Raw genomic sequence first — 15175 nt, forward strand, 5'->3', positions numbered from 1 at the left:
GGCCGCCCCTCTCGTCCCTGCAGCGAGAACGACGCCTCGTCTGAGAACGAGCAGCTGCTGAGCCGAAGCGTGGACAGCGACGAGGAGCCGGCCCCCGACAAGCAGGGCTCCCCTGAGCTGTGCCTGCTGTCGCTGGTGCACCTGGCCAGGGAGAAGCCTGCGCCCAGCAACAGGGCCGCCGGGGTGAGGCTTCCGTGGGCACCCGTGTGCCGGGAGAGGCGTCTCGCTGCGCCCGAGACCCCGACTCTCCCCGTGAGACAGGGTGTTTCTTCCCAAACCCGAGATGGGAAACCTGGACGGCGAAGCAGTGGACAGGGAGAAACGCTGTTCCCTTCATGATGTCACTTTAGAGATGAAAACGAAAAACCATAAGCAAAGAGAAAAAAGTTAAAATCTGGAATGCCGGGGACAGGAAAAAACCTGATAAACACATTGGCGTGTATCCAACCAGACAATTCTCTACACACACACACATTTCTTGTGTGCAGATTTTTAATGTAAAGGTAGGCTCCCATGTACAAATGTCCCAGGGTCAGGTCACCTGCCACAGGCCGCCCTGGACGGTGCTGTGGCCCGGGCCTGAGGGCAGAGGTGGGCAGAACCCTCCCTCTACTCTGGCCCCGGGCCCCAGATCCAAGCCACAGGACAGCCGCACTGCTAGGCCACCTCGCTGGTGCTACAAATGCCCACCAGGGATCCTGGCCCCAGCCTGCCACGAGTTCAGTGCCCCTGTCACGGGCCACCACCTGCAGGGCCCCTGGCCAGGGCGTGGGGCTTCTCAGGGCCTCTGATCGCCTGCGCCATGGGTCTCGCCTCCTGCTCCGTGCTCTGGGCAGGGACCCCCTTGGCTCTGCAGCCCCAGCTGCCCCCAGGTTGGCGGCTTCCGTGGCCATCCTTCCAATGGGCTGAGGCCAGCTCTGGCCTTGGGGTCGCGCGTGTGACCACCCAGTCTGGCCTGAGACATGCTTGCCACCTCATGAGCCCCGGAGATGTCTCAGTGTGAAAACCCAAACCCAAAAAAAGCACCTTCCACTGTGAGTCAGAGCTGAGTTTTTGGTGTGCGGACTCAGGGGCGATGAGGTCTCCTGGGTATCAGGGAAAGCCGCTCTGTCCAGGTGGAGGCGGAGAATCTGGGTCTTTGCTGCCGCCGTCCCCTTTCTGAAGATTAACGTCCTGCTAACTCTTTCTTGCAGATTCAGAGCCGGAGGAAAAAGATCCTGGACGTGTATGCCAACGTGTGTGGCGTCGTGGAAGGTAAGCCCAGAAGAGCCCCTCGGGGCCGTGCGCCCCAGGCGGTCCCCACCGACCTGCCCCAACACCCGCGGCGGGAAGGGGCCCCGGCGGGAGTCGTGTGCTCCTGGGAGGGACTGAGGAGGGCCTCCTCCCGGCCGTCACGCTGCTCATCTGAGGGCTGCCTGAACCGGCTCCAGCGGCCGAAGCGAATCTGGCTGCCGGCTGTTGGAAGGCAGCTCCCGGCGGTCCTGGCAGCCCTTCAGCCCTTCCCAGCAGGACAGGAGACAGCGGGTGTGGGCACCGCCAAGGGGCGCGTGGGGCAGGGAGCAGACGCCGTGGAACCCCGGAACCTCGAGCCCCCAGGGCCCCCGGGCTTCAGCCCGGAAGCACGACGGGCCATTCATCCCGCGCCTGGCCACGTCCCAGGGCCATGGGAGCCCCTCGCCTCCTCCCAGCTGTCTCCTGGGAATCGGGGTTCTGACAGGTTGGAGGCCGCGGGACCAGGAGCAGAAACAGCGGTGTCTGACACCGTGACCCTCGGCTCCCGATCCCTCCACAGTCCAGCCTCCAAATCGCCTTTGTCTTCGCCCCGAAGACAAACCCACCACGGCCGAGGGCAGGGATTTTCCCAGCCCCTGTCCCAGACACCGCCCGGTCTGGTGGGCAGTGGGAGTGGACCCTGCCCCCGGCAGCTCATGCCCTGCTCCCCTTCCTGTGGGCCGAGTGCGGCCTCCTGAGCCCGGCAGTCTGGCTGGCTGGGTGCTGCACTCCGCTGGCCAGAAATAACGACACGGTGCTGAGCTCCAGGGCTGAGCATTCTTGGCCACCTGCCCGACTGTGGCATCCCTCCACCCATACGTGCCCCGGGTCCGCCTGCCCGCTCACGCCCAGGGTAGCTGGGGCTGGAGGATGGTCTGGGACGGGCGTTCCACTGCCCAGAAAGCTCGTCTCCGTTCCAAGGAATGCTAGGCATCCCCCGCCGGGACAGCGGTTCTCCAAGTAACTCCAGGAACTTCGCGTGCAGAGAAGCCCCTCCAGCAGGCCTGGGAGGGGGAGGCGCTCGCAGCCCTGGGTCCCCAGCCTCGCCCGCGGCCTGAGCCCTCCTCCCCCACGGTGGCCGGCACACAGCCAGGGCGGGGACCTCGGTCTGGACGCCCGGCCCAGCCTGAGGAACATCAGTCACCTCCGGCCTCAGGCCATCTCTGCCTGCCAGCCCCGCACCCGCCGCACACCCTGATGGAGTCCGTCAGGGTGACCCCAGGCATCCCCGTCCCTTTGGCTTTTTTGCTTTTAATTCAGCCTTTTATTTTGAGATGCTTCTCACCACGCAGTGGTGAGAGACAGCACCGAGAGCCTGCGCGCCCGCTACCCTATTCCGCCTAGTGGAAAACCGTACACAACAGCCGCAGGCCGGACATTGATGCTGACACGGGGACGCTACACACCATCCCCGTCACCACAAGGGCCCCTCCTGGTTGCCCTTTTATGGCCACCTCCAATCTCTGTCCACCCCACCCCCTCCTAGGCGCCCGGCAACCACTACAGATCTGTTCTCCGTTTCCATAGTTTTGTCATTTCAACGATGTGACATAGCTAGAGGCACATAGTATGCACCCTCTCGTGAACATCTCACTTGGCCCAATTCACTGGAGAGTCATCTGGGTGGCTTCATGTCCCAACAGGTCATTCCCTCCTATTGCCAGATAGTTCTCTGGGGTGTAGACGGGCCAGAGCTGGTGTGACCAATCACTCTGGGTTGCTTCCGGCTAGGGGCCATTATGAACAAGGGCGCTACAGACGTGTGTGAACAGGGGTCTGTGTAAGCATAAGCCATCGCTTCTTTGAGACAAAGGCCCAGGAGTGCATGTGTTGGGTCACAGGGTAGCTGTGTAGTGAGTGTTTTGCAGCCTGCCAAGCTGTCTTCCAAAGTGGCCGTACCGTTTTACATTCCCACTGGCAATGGATGAATGATTCAGTTTCTCCTTGTCCTTGCCAGCATTGTTTAACTGTGGTCATTCTGAGGTGGGTTGTTCTATCTCATGGTGGTTTTAAAGTGCGTGTCCCTGATGTTTGACCATCCCGTGTTTGTCATCTGTATGTCAGCAAAATGTTTCTTTGCATCTTTCACCTTCCTCACGTCAGTTTTCTAATTGGATGGTGTGGTTTTCTTTCTGCTGTAAAGTTTTGAGAGTTCTTTATGTATTCTAGATACTAGTCTTGCGATGAATATGTGGTTATGAATATGTTCTTCACTTCGTAGCTAGCTTAGACAGGGTCTGTCAACAGAGCAACGTTTACAATTTCAAGTCAAGTTTATAAAACATATTATAAAGTCTTCCTTTATGGATTGTGCTTTCAGTGTCAAGTCTAAGATCTCTTCTGCCTAGCCCTAGATCTCACAGACGTTCTCCCAGGATTGTTTTCTAAAAGTTGTATGTTTTATGTTTTGCATTTAAGCCCATGATCAGTTTGAACTGAGTTTTATGTAAGGTGTGAGACTTTGGTCAGGTTCATTATTTTCACCTAGAGATGTCTAATTGCTCCAGCGCCATTTATTGGAAAGCTCTTTCCTCCATGGAATTGCTTTTGTGCCCTTGTCAAAAATCAGTCTGGCACATTGTGTAGGTCTGTTTTCTGGGGTCTCTGTTCTGTTGCACTGACCTATGTGTCTGTCTCTGACAATATAACACAGTCTTGATTCCTTTAGAAGTTATGTATTATAAGTCTTGAACTCAAATAAACTGCTCTCATTGTATCCTCTTTTTATTTCAAAAATCTTTTACCTCTTCTAGTTCCTTTGCCTTTCCATTTAAATTTTACAAGAATCTTCCATATTATATATATATGCATATATATACATATATATATATATGCATATATATCTATATAGATTATATGCACACACATATAGATAGAGATAGAGATATATCTTGCTGGAATTTTGATAGAAGTGTCATCAAACTTGTATATCCAATTTGGAGAGATTTGGCATCTTTATTAGGTTCAGCCTTCTAATCCATGAGCATGATCTTTCGCTTCATTTATTTAGGTCACTTTTGATTTCTTTCATCAGCATTGTGTAGTTTTCAGAATAAAAATTATGTACATATTTTCTAGGCTTACACCTTAAGTATATCACTTCATTTTTCAGCAATTGTAAATGAAATTTTATTTTAATTTCAGTGTCTGTGTATTCATTGCTAGTATATACAAATATAATTGATTTTTTTATGTTTATCTTGTATCCTGTGACCCTGCTGAATTTTATGATAAGATCTGGGTGTTTTCTTGTAGACTTCTTGGATTTTCTACCTAATCATATCTGTAAATGAGACCGTTTTATTTCTTCCTTTCCAAATTGTATGCCATTCTTTTCCTTTTCTCACCTCACTGCACTGGCTATAACTTCCAATACTTCATTGCATAAGAGTGATGAGAACAGAAGTCCTTGCCTTATTTCTGATTATGAAAGGAAAGCATCTAGGTTTTTTATAAATTGTGTGAGTAGATTACAAGAATTTTTGAATAGCGAATCAGCCTCAGCTTCCTGAAATAAACCCCTCCCAAGGGTGAACAACTTTTTACATGATCAAATTTTATTTGCTAATATTTTGTTAAAGATATTGTATCTATATTCATTAAGGACATTGGTCTGTGACTTTTTTTTTCCCTAGTTTTGGTATCAAGTTAATACCACCCTCACAGAATGAGTTAGAAAGTGTTCCTCCTTTTCCATTTTCTGGAAGAGATTGTGTAGAATTGTTATTCATTCTTTCTTCAACATTTGGTAGAGTTCTTCAGTGAAATAATGTGGATCTGGAGATTTCTTTTGGGAAGATTTTTAAAATTACAAATTCAACTTTCTTAAATATGTCTATTCAAATGATCTAGTCTATATTGGGTAAGTTGTGGTAATAATTGTGCTTTTTGAGGAATCTTTTTTTAAAATCTAAGTTGTCGAATGTATGTGTGCATAGTTAGAGTTGCTCACAGTATTCTGTTGTCATCTTTTTTAATGTCTGTAGTGATATTTCACTTTGTTCTTGATATTGGAAATTTTCATCTTCTCTATGTTTTCTTTTTTTCCCCCTGAGTTGTAGCCTTACTCCATCACCCAGGATGGAGTGCGGTGGCATGCTCATGGCCACCCCAGCGTCGACCTGCTGGGCTCCGGTGATCCTTCCGCCTCAGCCCTCCAAGTAGCTGGAACTATAGGCACACCCTACCGTGCCCAGCTACTTTTTGACTTATTGCAGAGATGAGGTCTTGCCAAGTTGCCCAGGCTGTTCTGGAACCCATAGGCTCAAGCAGTCCCCTCACTTTGGTCTCCCAAGTGCTGGGATTACAGGCTTGAGCCACTGAGCCCAGCTTTCTTTTTTTTTCTTTGTCAATCTTACTAGAGATTTGTCGGTTTTATTCATCTTTTAAAATAACTTAGCTCTTTTCATATTGATCTCTACTGGCTTACTCTTTTTAATTTTATTGATTACCACTCTTATTTTTATATGATTCCTTTCTTCTGTTTACTGTGGGTTTATTTGTTAATCTCTTTCTAGATACTTGAGATAGGAGCTTACATAACTAACTTGAGTGTTTTCTCCTTTTGTAATGTATGCATTTGTGCTACAAAATTCCCTCTCAGTACTAATTTAACTGTGACACAAATATTGATATATATATTCTATTTTTATTTTCATTCATTTTTAAATTTCCTTTTAGGCTTCCTCTTTGACCCATGGATTATTTAGAAGAGTGTTGTTTTGTTTTCAGGCATGTGAAGATCTTCCTATTATTGATTTATATTTTAATTCTGTTACAGTAAAGGAACATACTTTATATAATTTCAATCCTTTTAGTTTGTTGAGGTTTAAAGCCTGCAATTACAAAGAATGTGTACTCTGCCATTGTTGAGTGAAGTGTTCTATAAATGTCGATTAGATCATGTTGGCTTATAGTATTGGTAAATTCTATATACTTGGTGGTTTTCTTCTAACTGTTCTATCAATTACTGAGACAGAGTTGTTGAAGTAACTACAAATGTGGACTTATCACTTTCTCCTTTCAGTTCCATCAGTTTTTGCTTCATATATTGTGGATCTCTGTTGTTTGGTGCATATTCATTTAGGATTGCTGTGTCTTCTTGATGGATTAACCCTTTTATCATTGTAGACTAACTCTCTCTGTCTCTGGTAATTTTTTGTTGTTGTTCTGAAGTTGGCTTGATGTTATAGCCACTTCTGCTTTCCTTTTATTTATGCTTGCATGATATATCTTTTTTTCATCCTTTTACTTCCGGTCTGCCTCTATCATATTTGAAGTGAGTTTCTTGTAGACAGCATGTAACTGGGTAAGTTTTAAATCCATCCTGCCAAGCTCTGTCTTTTCATTGATGTTTAAACCATTTGCATTTAATGTAGTCACTGTTACGATAAAGCTTAAGTCTATTATTTTATTTTTTGCTTGCTGTTTCTGTTTTTCATCTCTCTGTTTTCTTTTTCCTGGTGTCCTGTGGGTCACTTGAACATATTCTAGAATTCCATTTTGATGTTTTTTTGAGTGCATTTTTTGCCATTGCTAATAGTCCCTCTAGACATTACATTATACATATGTACCTTATTAGTCTACTGGTGTTAACGTTTTACCATTTTGAATGAAGAATACAAATCTTACCTTTATGTCCCTTTATCTTCCCAGTTTATAGTTGTCATAAAGATTTCCTCTACATATGTTTAGAACCACATAAGCTGTTTCATAATTCTATAAAACACAATTCGGAAAAAACTTAAAAAGAGAAAGAAAACCTATTATATTTGCCCAAACTTTTGCTTACTGTGCTTTTTTCTGATGTTCCAAGCTTCATGCTTTTATCATTTCCTTACTGTTTATAGAATTTCCTTTAATAATTTTTTTTTTTTTTTTGAATTGGAGTTTCACTGTCGCCCAGACTGGAGTGCAGTGGCCACTCCCGGCCACCGCAGCCTCCACCTGCTGGGCTCTGGCGATCCTTCTGCCTCAGCCTTCTAAGTAGCTGGAACTACAGGCGTGCGCTACCGCGCCCGGCTAATTTTTGATTTATTGTAGAGATGAGGTCTCGCCTGCCCAGGCGGGTCTCGAACCCGCGGGCTTAATAATTTTTTTTAGGGTAAGTCTGCTGCTGATGAGTTCTTAATTTTCCTCCATTTTGAAATGTCTTGATTTCGCCTTCATTTCTCAAGGTATGGGATTCTGGGTTAACAGTTTTTTTCTTTTAGTACTTCAAAATACAGTGCCACTTTCTCTGGTCTCCAGGTTTCTGGTCATAAATCTACTGTCATTCTAATTGCTTTCCCCCATAGGTAAGCTGTTGATTTTATTTGGCTGTTTCTGGGGTTGTGTCTTTAGTTTTAAGATGCTTATTTATGAGGTAGTTGAACATGAATTTTGTTGGGTTTATCCTGTTTGGGATTTCTTCAACTTCTTGAATCCGTAGGCTGTTTACAAATTTGGGAAACTTACAACCATTATTCTCAGTCTCTTTCATGACAGAAATGTTAGCTCTTTGTTATAACCCCATAGGTTTCTGAGGCTCTGGTATTCTGTTCATCTTCTCTGACTGAATAATTCCTGTTGTTAATAATCATCCATCTCACTGATTATTTCCTTTTATACTGCTATTGAGCATATCTACTGAGCTTTTTATTTTGGTTATTGTATTTTTATTTCTAATATTTTCATTTGTTCTTGAAAAGTGTCTATATTTTGCTGAGGCTTTCTCTTTTTTTATTTATTTCAAGCATGCAATTGCTTTCTGAAGCATTTATGTCATGACTTCTTTAAATATCTTTTTCAGATAATCTAACGTCACTGTCATCTCAGTGTTATCATTTATTGATGATCTTTTTCTACTCACTTGATATCTTCCTGGTTCTTGATATGACTGATTTATTTTGAAGCCTGGACAGTTTCATGTCATAAGACTCTGGGTCTCATTTAAGCCTTCTCTTTTTCCTGGCTCCTTCTGCTGGCTCTTGGCAGGAGATGGGGATGCCACCTTGTTACCATCAAGTAAAGGTAGACAACCAAGTTCCCTGCTAAGCCTTCACTGACACTCTGGGGGGCTCCTTTTTACTGCTACTTCGGACTTGGGAGTCTGACTTCCTTTTTTTTTTGAGTTGGAGTCTCACTTTTGTTGCCCAGGCTGGACCACCGCAGCCTCGACCTGCTGGGCTCTGGAAATCCTTCTGCCTCAGCCTTCCAGGATGAGGGTGGGACCACAGCTTTTTCAACTGGGGGTGGAACCACAGCTTTTTCAACTACAGATGCACGCCACCATGTCCAGTTAGTTTTAGTAATTTATTATAGAGACGAGGGCTCACCAAGTTGCTCAGGCTGGTCTCGAACCTGCAGACTCAGGCAATCCTCTCGCCTTGGCCTCCCAAAGTGCTGGGATTACAGGCCTGGAGTCTGGCTTCCCATATGGTCTCTACTGACACCAGGAGGGCAGGGGAGTTGTTACCAGCTGGTGATAAGAAAGCCCCAGCTACCTGTGTGGTCCTCCCTGAGGTGCCACTCCTGGGACGCTGTTATAGCCTGGTGAGATAGAAGTTTGAGCTCCCCACTCAGCTTCTGCTGGCCTTGCTGAGGGTGGGACCACAGCTTTTTCTGTGGTGTTTGGCTGGACTCGGGCAATTATTGTCTGGCTGTTTTATTCTTCCTAGGCTGCTTTTTTAGCCAAAGAGAGCAGACTTTCATTGGGGCTATTTTTGTTAGTACTTGTCATGACTTCTGGATTGCTAGACCATTCAGCTCCGTGTCTGGAATGTATAAGGCAAAAGAAAACCCAGAAAACACCTCCATGCCATTCCTCAAGCCCCAAGGTCACTAATTGGTCTGTCGTCTTCTCTCTTTGTAGGTCTGCTTTATATCTAATGTCCACAGTTCTTAGCTATACTTACTGGGAGGAATAGGGAAAAATATATCTACTCTACGTCAAATTTTTAAATGTTCCTAGGTGAGTGTAACATACAGTGAGGGCTGAGAATCATTAGACCACTGAACTTGGTTCAGATAACCCCAACTTTAGGCTGTCATTTAGAGTAGCCTTCGTAAAGTTGACTGCTGTCCCCTTAAAGGGACATAATGCTGTCCTTTTGACCCCTACCTCTGCCCAGCCCCATGTGAGGCAAGGTTATCTCACTAACGGTAAGCCGACAACGGTTGTGAGGGGATTACTAGAACTGTCAAGACAGCAAGACATTTACTCGTGGGGGCGGACTGGGGTACACACAAAGGCTTCTTTTGCAGCTGGCAGTGCTCTGGGCATTGTTACCTTAAGCTGTGCGTTTGTTTTGTATGGCTTTCTGCATCTGTCTCGATTTACAATTTTTGTCTCATTTTTCCAGATAATTATTTAGGGTACTGACCTTCTGTTGAGTGCCCTTTGCGGCATCTAACTGCGGCCGTTGTGTCTGTAGGTCTTAGCCCCACGGAGCTGCCGTTCGATTGCCTTGAGAAGACCAGCCGAATGCTCAGCTCCACGTACAACTCCGAGAAGGCCGTGGTGAAGACATGGCGCCACCTGGCCGAGAGCTTTGGCCTGAAGCGGGATGAGATCGGGGGCATGACCGACGGCATGCAGCTCTTTGACCGCATCAGCACGGCGGGCTACAGCATCCCCGAGCTGCTCACAAAACTCGTGCAAATCGAGCGGCTGGATGCCGTGGAGTCCTTGTGTGCAGACATCCTGGAGTGGGCAGGGGTCGTGCCACTGGCCCCCCAGCCGCCCACTGCGTCCTGAGGAGCACGCCTCGAGCTGTCCTCCCGGCACGAGCTGTGAGTGGTGCCGACAGACTGCCGATCACCTCGGCTTCCCTGGTGTATCACCACGTGCCTCAGGCTGTTCAAGGCACCAGAGGACATGCAGCCCGGCTTCCAATCTAACCAGAGAGAGAGGACTAAAGCCAGGATACCCCCAGCTGCCACCTGTACCTCACCAGGCAGAGCAAATATTTATTCATTCGTCCAGCCCACCAGCCGCCACTCACGCAAACAAGAGTCGCTGTTGGGTGTTCAAAGCATGTGGGAACGACAGAGGTAGAGAGTCTGGTCCCTGTCTTGAAGGCCTCTGCACTCCACTGGGAGACAGCAGGAGGTATGTTTACAGACCCCTTTGCCAGAAGACATCCAACAAGCGGAGTGAAGCGGTGCTACGAAGACATAACAGAAGTTCCAAGGGGTGACGCTTGGCGCCGGCAGCGTGAAAGTGCTGGTAAAAGGCTACAAAAGGCAGACGACCCCTCCGTGCATTGTTTCAGGTTCCAGCCCCTGCGGCTTCATTAGGCTGTCTTTGCCTATCCTTGAGGTCCTCCATGTTCCTACAGGCCTCCCAGCCAGCAACGGAAGAGCTCACTTTGACCCGCTCTGTGTTGGCAAAATGCAAGGCACGTGCATGTCCCATCAAGGTGTGCGCAGTGGCCAGTTTCACTTACTGCGCGATTCCCAGGCCTGGAAACCTGTGGTTTTGAGTCATGTGGGAACAGCCTTCCACCCTCATCCTTTCAGGCAGATGCGACCTTTGGGGGCCGCAATGCTCCAGGACAGAGCGGTTTAGGTTATAAGGTGTCAGGCTAGTTTTTGTTTCCGAGAGATAGGAGTGGTCCACTCTGCTTAGAAAGAGAAACGATGGCTTCCTAAGAGTTCAGCTGTGCATAATCCTAGGTTTCGAGAGGCTGAGACCTGTGTGACAAGCCCATGGTGTGAGAGTTTCAGAAGCCGCCTTCAGAGCCAGCCAGGGAAAGGGGAGCCCTGACAGGCCAGCGAGAGCCTGGGCTTGGGCTCCTTCTTCCTCCCTCGGCTTCAGCTTCTCTACTGCAAACGAGACGCTAGTCGGCGACCAGAGGAAGCAGGGTTCAGGTGAACCCGAGGAAGGAGGAGCTGTAGGAAATGCCAGGCCTCCGTGACTCCATGGAAGCACACGCTGGATGGGTCGTCAAGTAAAACGAGAACAAAACCAGAAACGCTCAGACTTGGCATTTTCACAGCAACTGCAATGGTGTGACATAACGTTTATGGAGAGAAAGCTAGTAAGCTGGCATTGTTCGGGGCAGTCTCTTGCCACACCTGCATTGCCGAGAGCTCAGGGACCAGGGTGGTAGATCACCTGGGGGTTAATGCAGGGTTCCCTGCCGAGCTCCCTGATGACAGTCTGACTGTGGTCACGACTGGGTTAAAACAAAGTCTCTGACTGAGAAGGTGAAGTTTGTAAAAACTGCAAGTCGCATGACTGAACAAATGCTTTGGGGCAAAATCAGTCACATCTTCCTTTAACGCCGACAAGCAATTTCCCGTTAATGAATGTAGCTCATACTGTGAGAGGATCACAATTAGGTCCTGAATATTTAAAATCATCATTTACTGAGTCTGTTTGCTGCTGTTTTTCATAACCTATCTGGTATATCCAGCGAGCTAGATACTCCATGGCAAAGCTTAATCGTCCTCGTAATTCCTCTTTGAAATCCTGCGGGGGGCGGGGTGGCCTTCCCTCTGCTTTGTGGGAAAGACGGCGAGCGTCTCCCCTGAGTGAGACCGCAAGTGTCACTTGTGCCATCCCGGGGTCACAGTTGGCACCCTCCCTAAAACAGCACCGTCAGTGAAGGAGGGCGTGGCTGCTCTCCAGCCCGGGTGCTTTGGCCTCATTTCACGCCCTTGGAATTCTGGGGCCATAGGGCCAGCCAGCATCAGTCCACGTCCCGCTGGCTCTCAATCTGCGTCTCTAGGAAGTTAGTCCGCATGCAGTTTCACACTCATTTACTATTTGGAAACATGTGGTTAAGGAGCTTTGGCATATATTATAGAATTCAAAATACATTAGGCCCTGGTAATTCTCACTGACCAGAGCTAGGACTCCACCCTGCCATTTGTATATGATGACAGTCATGATTTTTCAATGCTTAAAAACATTTAGAAACCATTTCAGCGTAGGTCAGTGGCCCCTAGCCGGTGAAGTCTTGTCAATATTTTCGTCTAATTCTGTATATATAACTTATTCTATTTTATAATCTCAATAAACACTAATAAAAAGGAGATCTACAGACTGCCACAGTGTGTGCTCTGTGTGTTCATGGGGCCAAGGCCTGAGTGGAGAAGGGTCTGATTGCTCTGCCCCTGGTGATGGCATGGTGTACGCTGAGACATTGCGACCAGCTGTAAATGAAATGCCCAAAACGTTATGGCCTGGGCCATTCACTTGGCAGAGCCGATATGACAGGGAGGTGATGTGAAAGGCACCCAGAGCTTTGCTTTTCAAGCTGCCATCATTCGATCGTAAGGCACCGTATCACTCAGCTACTACAGTGCAACAAACCATCTCAACATTTTTTTCTTTTTTTTGAGTTGGAGTCCCGCTCTGTCACCCAGGCTGGAGTGCAGTGACATGCTCACGGCCACCCCAGCGTCGACCTGCTGGACCCCAGCGATCCTTCCACCTCAGCTTTCCAGGTGGCCAGAACTATAGGCACGTGCTGTCATGCCGGCTCGCTTCTGATTTATTGCAGAGATGAGGTCTCGCCAAGTTGCCCGGGCCGGTCTCATCTCAAACCCCGGGCTCAGGGAATCCACTCGCCTTAGCTTCCAAAGTGCTGGGATTACAGGCTGAGCCACCAAGCCCGGTCCGTCTCAACATTTAACAGCTCAAAGCAACGACCATTTATTATTGCAGCTCAGGAGTCAGCGGGGTCAGCTGACCTAGCTTGGGCTCAGCCGAGTGCCTGCAGGAACGCCAAAGCTGGAGCAGCTCTACTCCGTCATCTCTGTCAGCCTACAGAACAGACAGAGGCTCTCTAAAGCAAAATTGCATTTATTTGGGAATAGGGTGTTGCCATGCGAGTATGTGTGCTAGCAAATGACGTGTGTATTCAGGGAGGCAAATGAAGACAAAGATTTTTAAAGGAAAAACAAAGAGGATTACACAAGTGCTCAAATATCATTGTCCTTGGCTACCAGGACGCATAACAAGGGTGGTGCCCATCCAAGGCTGGACAGGCAGTTGCTAGGCAGATGTTTGTGATGTGTGTAACATTGCAATGGCCTTTGTGTAAGGTTGCGATTTTTTTTCAGAGTTCTCTGTGATCGTTCTTGTCACCTGTCATTTACACATGAGAACCCTCTCTCCGTGGCCTTCCCTGCTCTCTTTGTCAGGGCTTTAAAAAAAAACAAAACGAGCCAGGCTCGGTGACTCAGCCTGTAATCCCGCGCCTTGGGAGGCTGAGATGAGTGGATTGCCTGAGCCCGTGGGTTCGAGACCCGCCTGGGGAACTCTACAATAACTCAAAAAATTAGCCGGGCGTGGTAGCACGTGCCTGTAGTTCCGGCTACTCGGAAGGCTGAGGCGGAAGGATCGCCGGAGCCCAGCAGGCGAGGCTGCGGTGGCCGGGAGCGGCCACTGCACTCCAGTCTGGGCGACGGAGCGAGACTCCAACGAAAAAAAATAAAAATTAAAACAAATAAAACACAAGTGGCCCTTTTTCATTCTGACAGCATTCACATTTCCCCCTCTGCATCAAGACCTTTCTCTGAAGGCAGCCCCAGTCAGACACCCCATAGGCTTTGAGCCCCTCGGGGCTAGGATGGGCCTTCCTGGATGGCTAGTCCGGTTCCATGCTGGACGGAGTGACTGGCAGTAGGAGTCAGCGTCAAGCCCCTTCAGCCACACCGCAGCAAGAAGGGAGGTTTGGAAGGACCCCCAGACCCGCCCTCTCCAGTGGCAGGGCCTCAGCATGGCTGCTGCTGCCCTCTCTGGTGGGGTGTGAGCACTGCCCCACCCCTTCACCACAGCGGGGGCCTTCGGTCGCTGTGGAGAGCCGTGAGCACAAGCCCACCCAGCCTGGCATCACCTGCCTCGCTGCTGAGACACAGGACAAAGCCCAGGGTCCGGGGCCGACCCAACCCATCTGCCACTTTGGGCACCCGGGCATTCCTCCAGCAACCTTGGGTTGGGCCTGAACTCCCAGCGGCCACCGTCTCACCTGGCACCCACCTGCAAACATCACCTGTGGGCTTGGAGATTCCCACTCAGCCCACGGCAGCCCCTGCCAACCTCGGCACACGCTGCTCAGGACCCAGAGACCCGCCCTGCCACTGCTGCTGCCATCAGCCACACCATGCTGGCTACCCGAGGGCCTAAGGACCTTGGCCACCCAGTCCCCCCCGCCACTACCAGCATGTCAGCCTGCCGATAACTTCCAACACAGGTGCCGGTGTACACTGCCCTGGAGCACAAAGACAGGCGCGGTCAGCCCAACGCCGTCGCCACTGGGCCTGAAGACGGGCCCGCCTGGCATCCCAGGCCTCAGCACATCTTCACCACCACTTCCACTCATAACCACACCTGAACCCACAAAGGAAATCACAGATGCCATTCACGCTGTTTACAGCCAAATAAATCACACAGAGATTGCACTACTGCACACACCCAGAATCAAAGCCAAAGTACCCGACTCGACCAAAAGCCCAGACTCACCTTCAGGAAAAAGTTCTCTCCTATTAAGGCAAATTTTAAAATAGAAACAAGTAACTCTTACACCAGAAGTGACCGGATATAAACATAAGGAAACAGGAAACAGGAAAGAACAAGAAAATATGACACTTCCAAAAAAAAACCACACACACAATAATTCTCCAGCAATAGATCTTAATCAAAAATAAATTTTAGAAATCCAAGACAAACAATTAAAAATAGCAGCCAGGTACAGTTGTACATGCCTGCAGTCCCACATTTTGAGAGACTGAGGCAGGAAAATTGCTTGAGGACAGGAGTTCAGAAGCAGCCTGGGTAACATAGTGAGACTCTCTCTCTACAAAAAATTTAAAAATTAGCAACTTCGCAGGTCAGAAGATAGTGGGATACTATATTAAAAATGCTGAAAGAAAAAACTGTCAGACAAGAATATTACATCCAGAATGAAGG

General features: G+C 48.6%; 1 protein-coding gene across 1 annotated transcript in view; it reads left to right on the forward strand.

Annotated features, from left to right (window-relative positions):
* LOC103257695 (tumor necrosis factor receptor superfamily member EDAR-like) overlaps positions 1 to 10034 on the forward strand; it is a gene marked incomplete at its 5' end in the record, with an annotated part of 11083 nt that extends 1049 nt beyond the window's left edge. Inside the window, 3 exons of the mRNA XM_008055388.2 lie at positions 24 to 183; positions 1194 to 1254; positions 9687 to 10034. Of these exons, the coding sequence (XP_008053579.2) occupies positions 24 to 183; positions 1194 to 1254; positions 9687 to 10009 (544 nt within the window). The remainder of the gene's footprint in view (positions 1 to 23; positions 184 to 1193; positions 1255 to 9686) is intronic.
* Between the last annotated feature and the right edge of the window lie 5141 nt (positions 10035 to 15175).

Source organism: Carlito syrichta, unplaced genomic scaffold (assembly GCF_000164805.1).
Source record: "Carlito syrichta isolate Samal-C Ts95f unplaced genomic scaffold, Tarsius_syrichta-2.0.1 Scaffold301842, whole genome shotgun sequence".
Taxonomy (NCBI): Eukaryota; Metazoa; Chordata; class Mammalia; order Primates; family Tarsiidae; genus Carlito; species Carlito syrichta.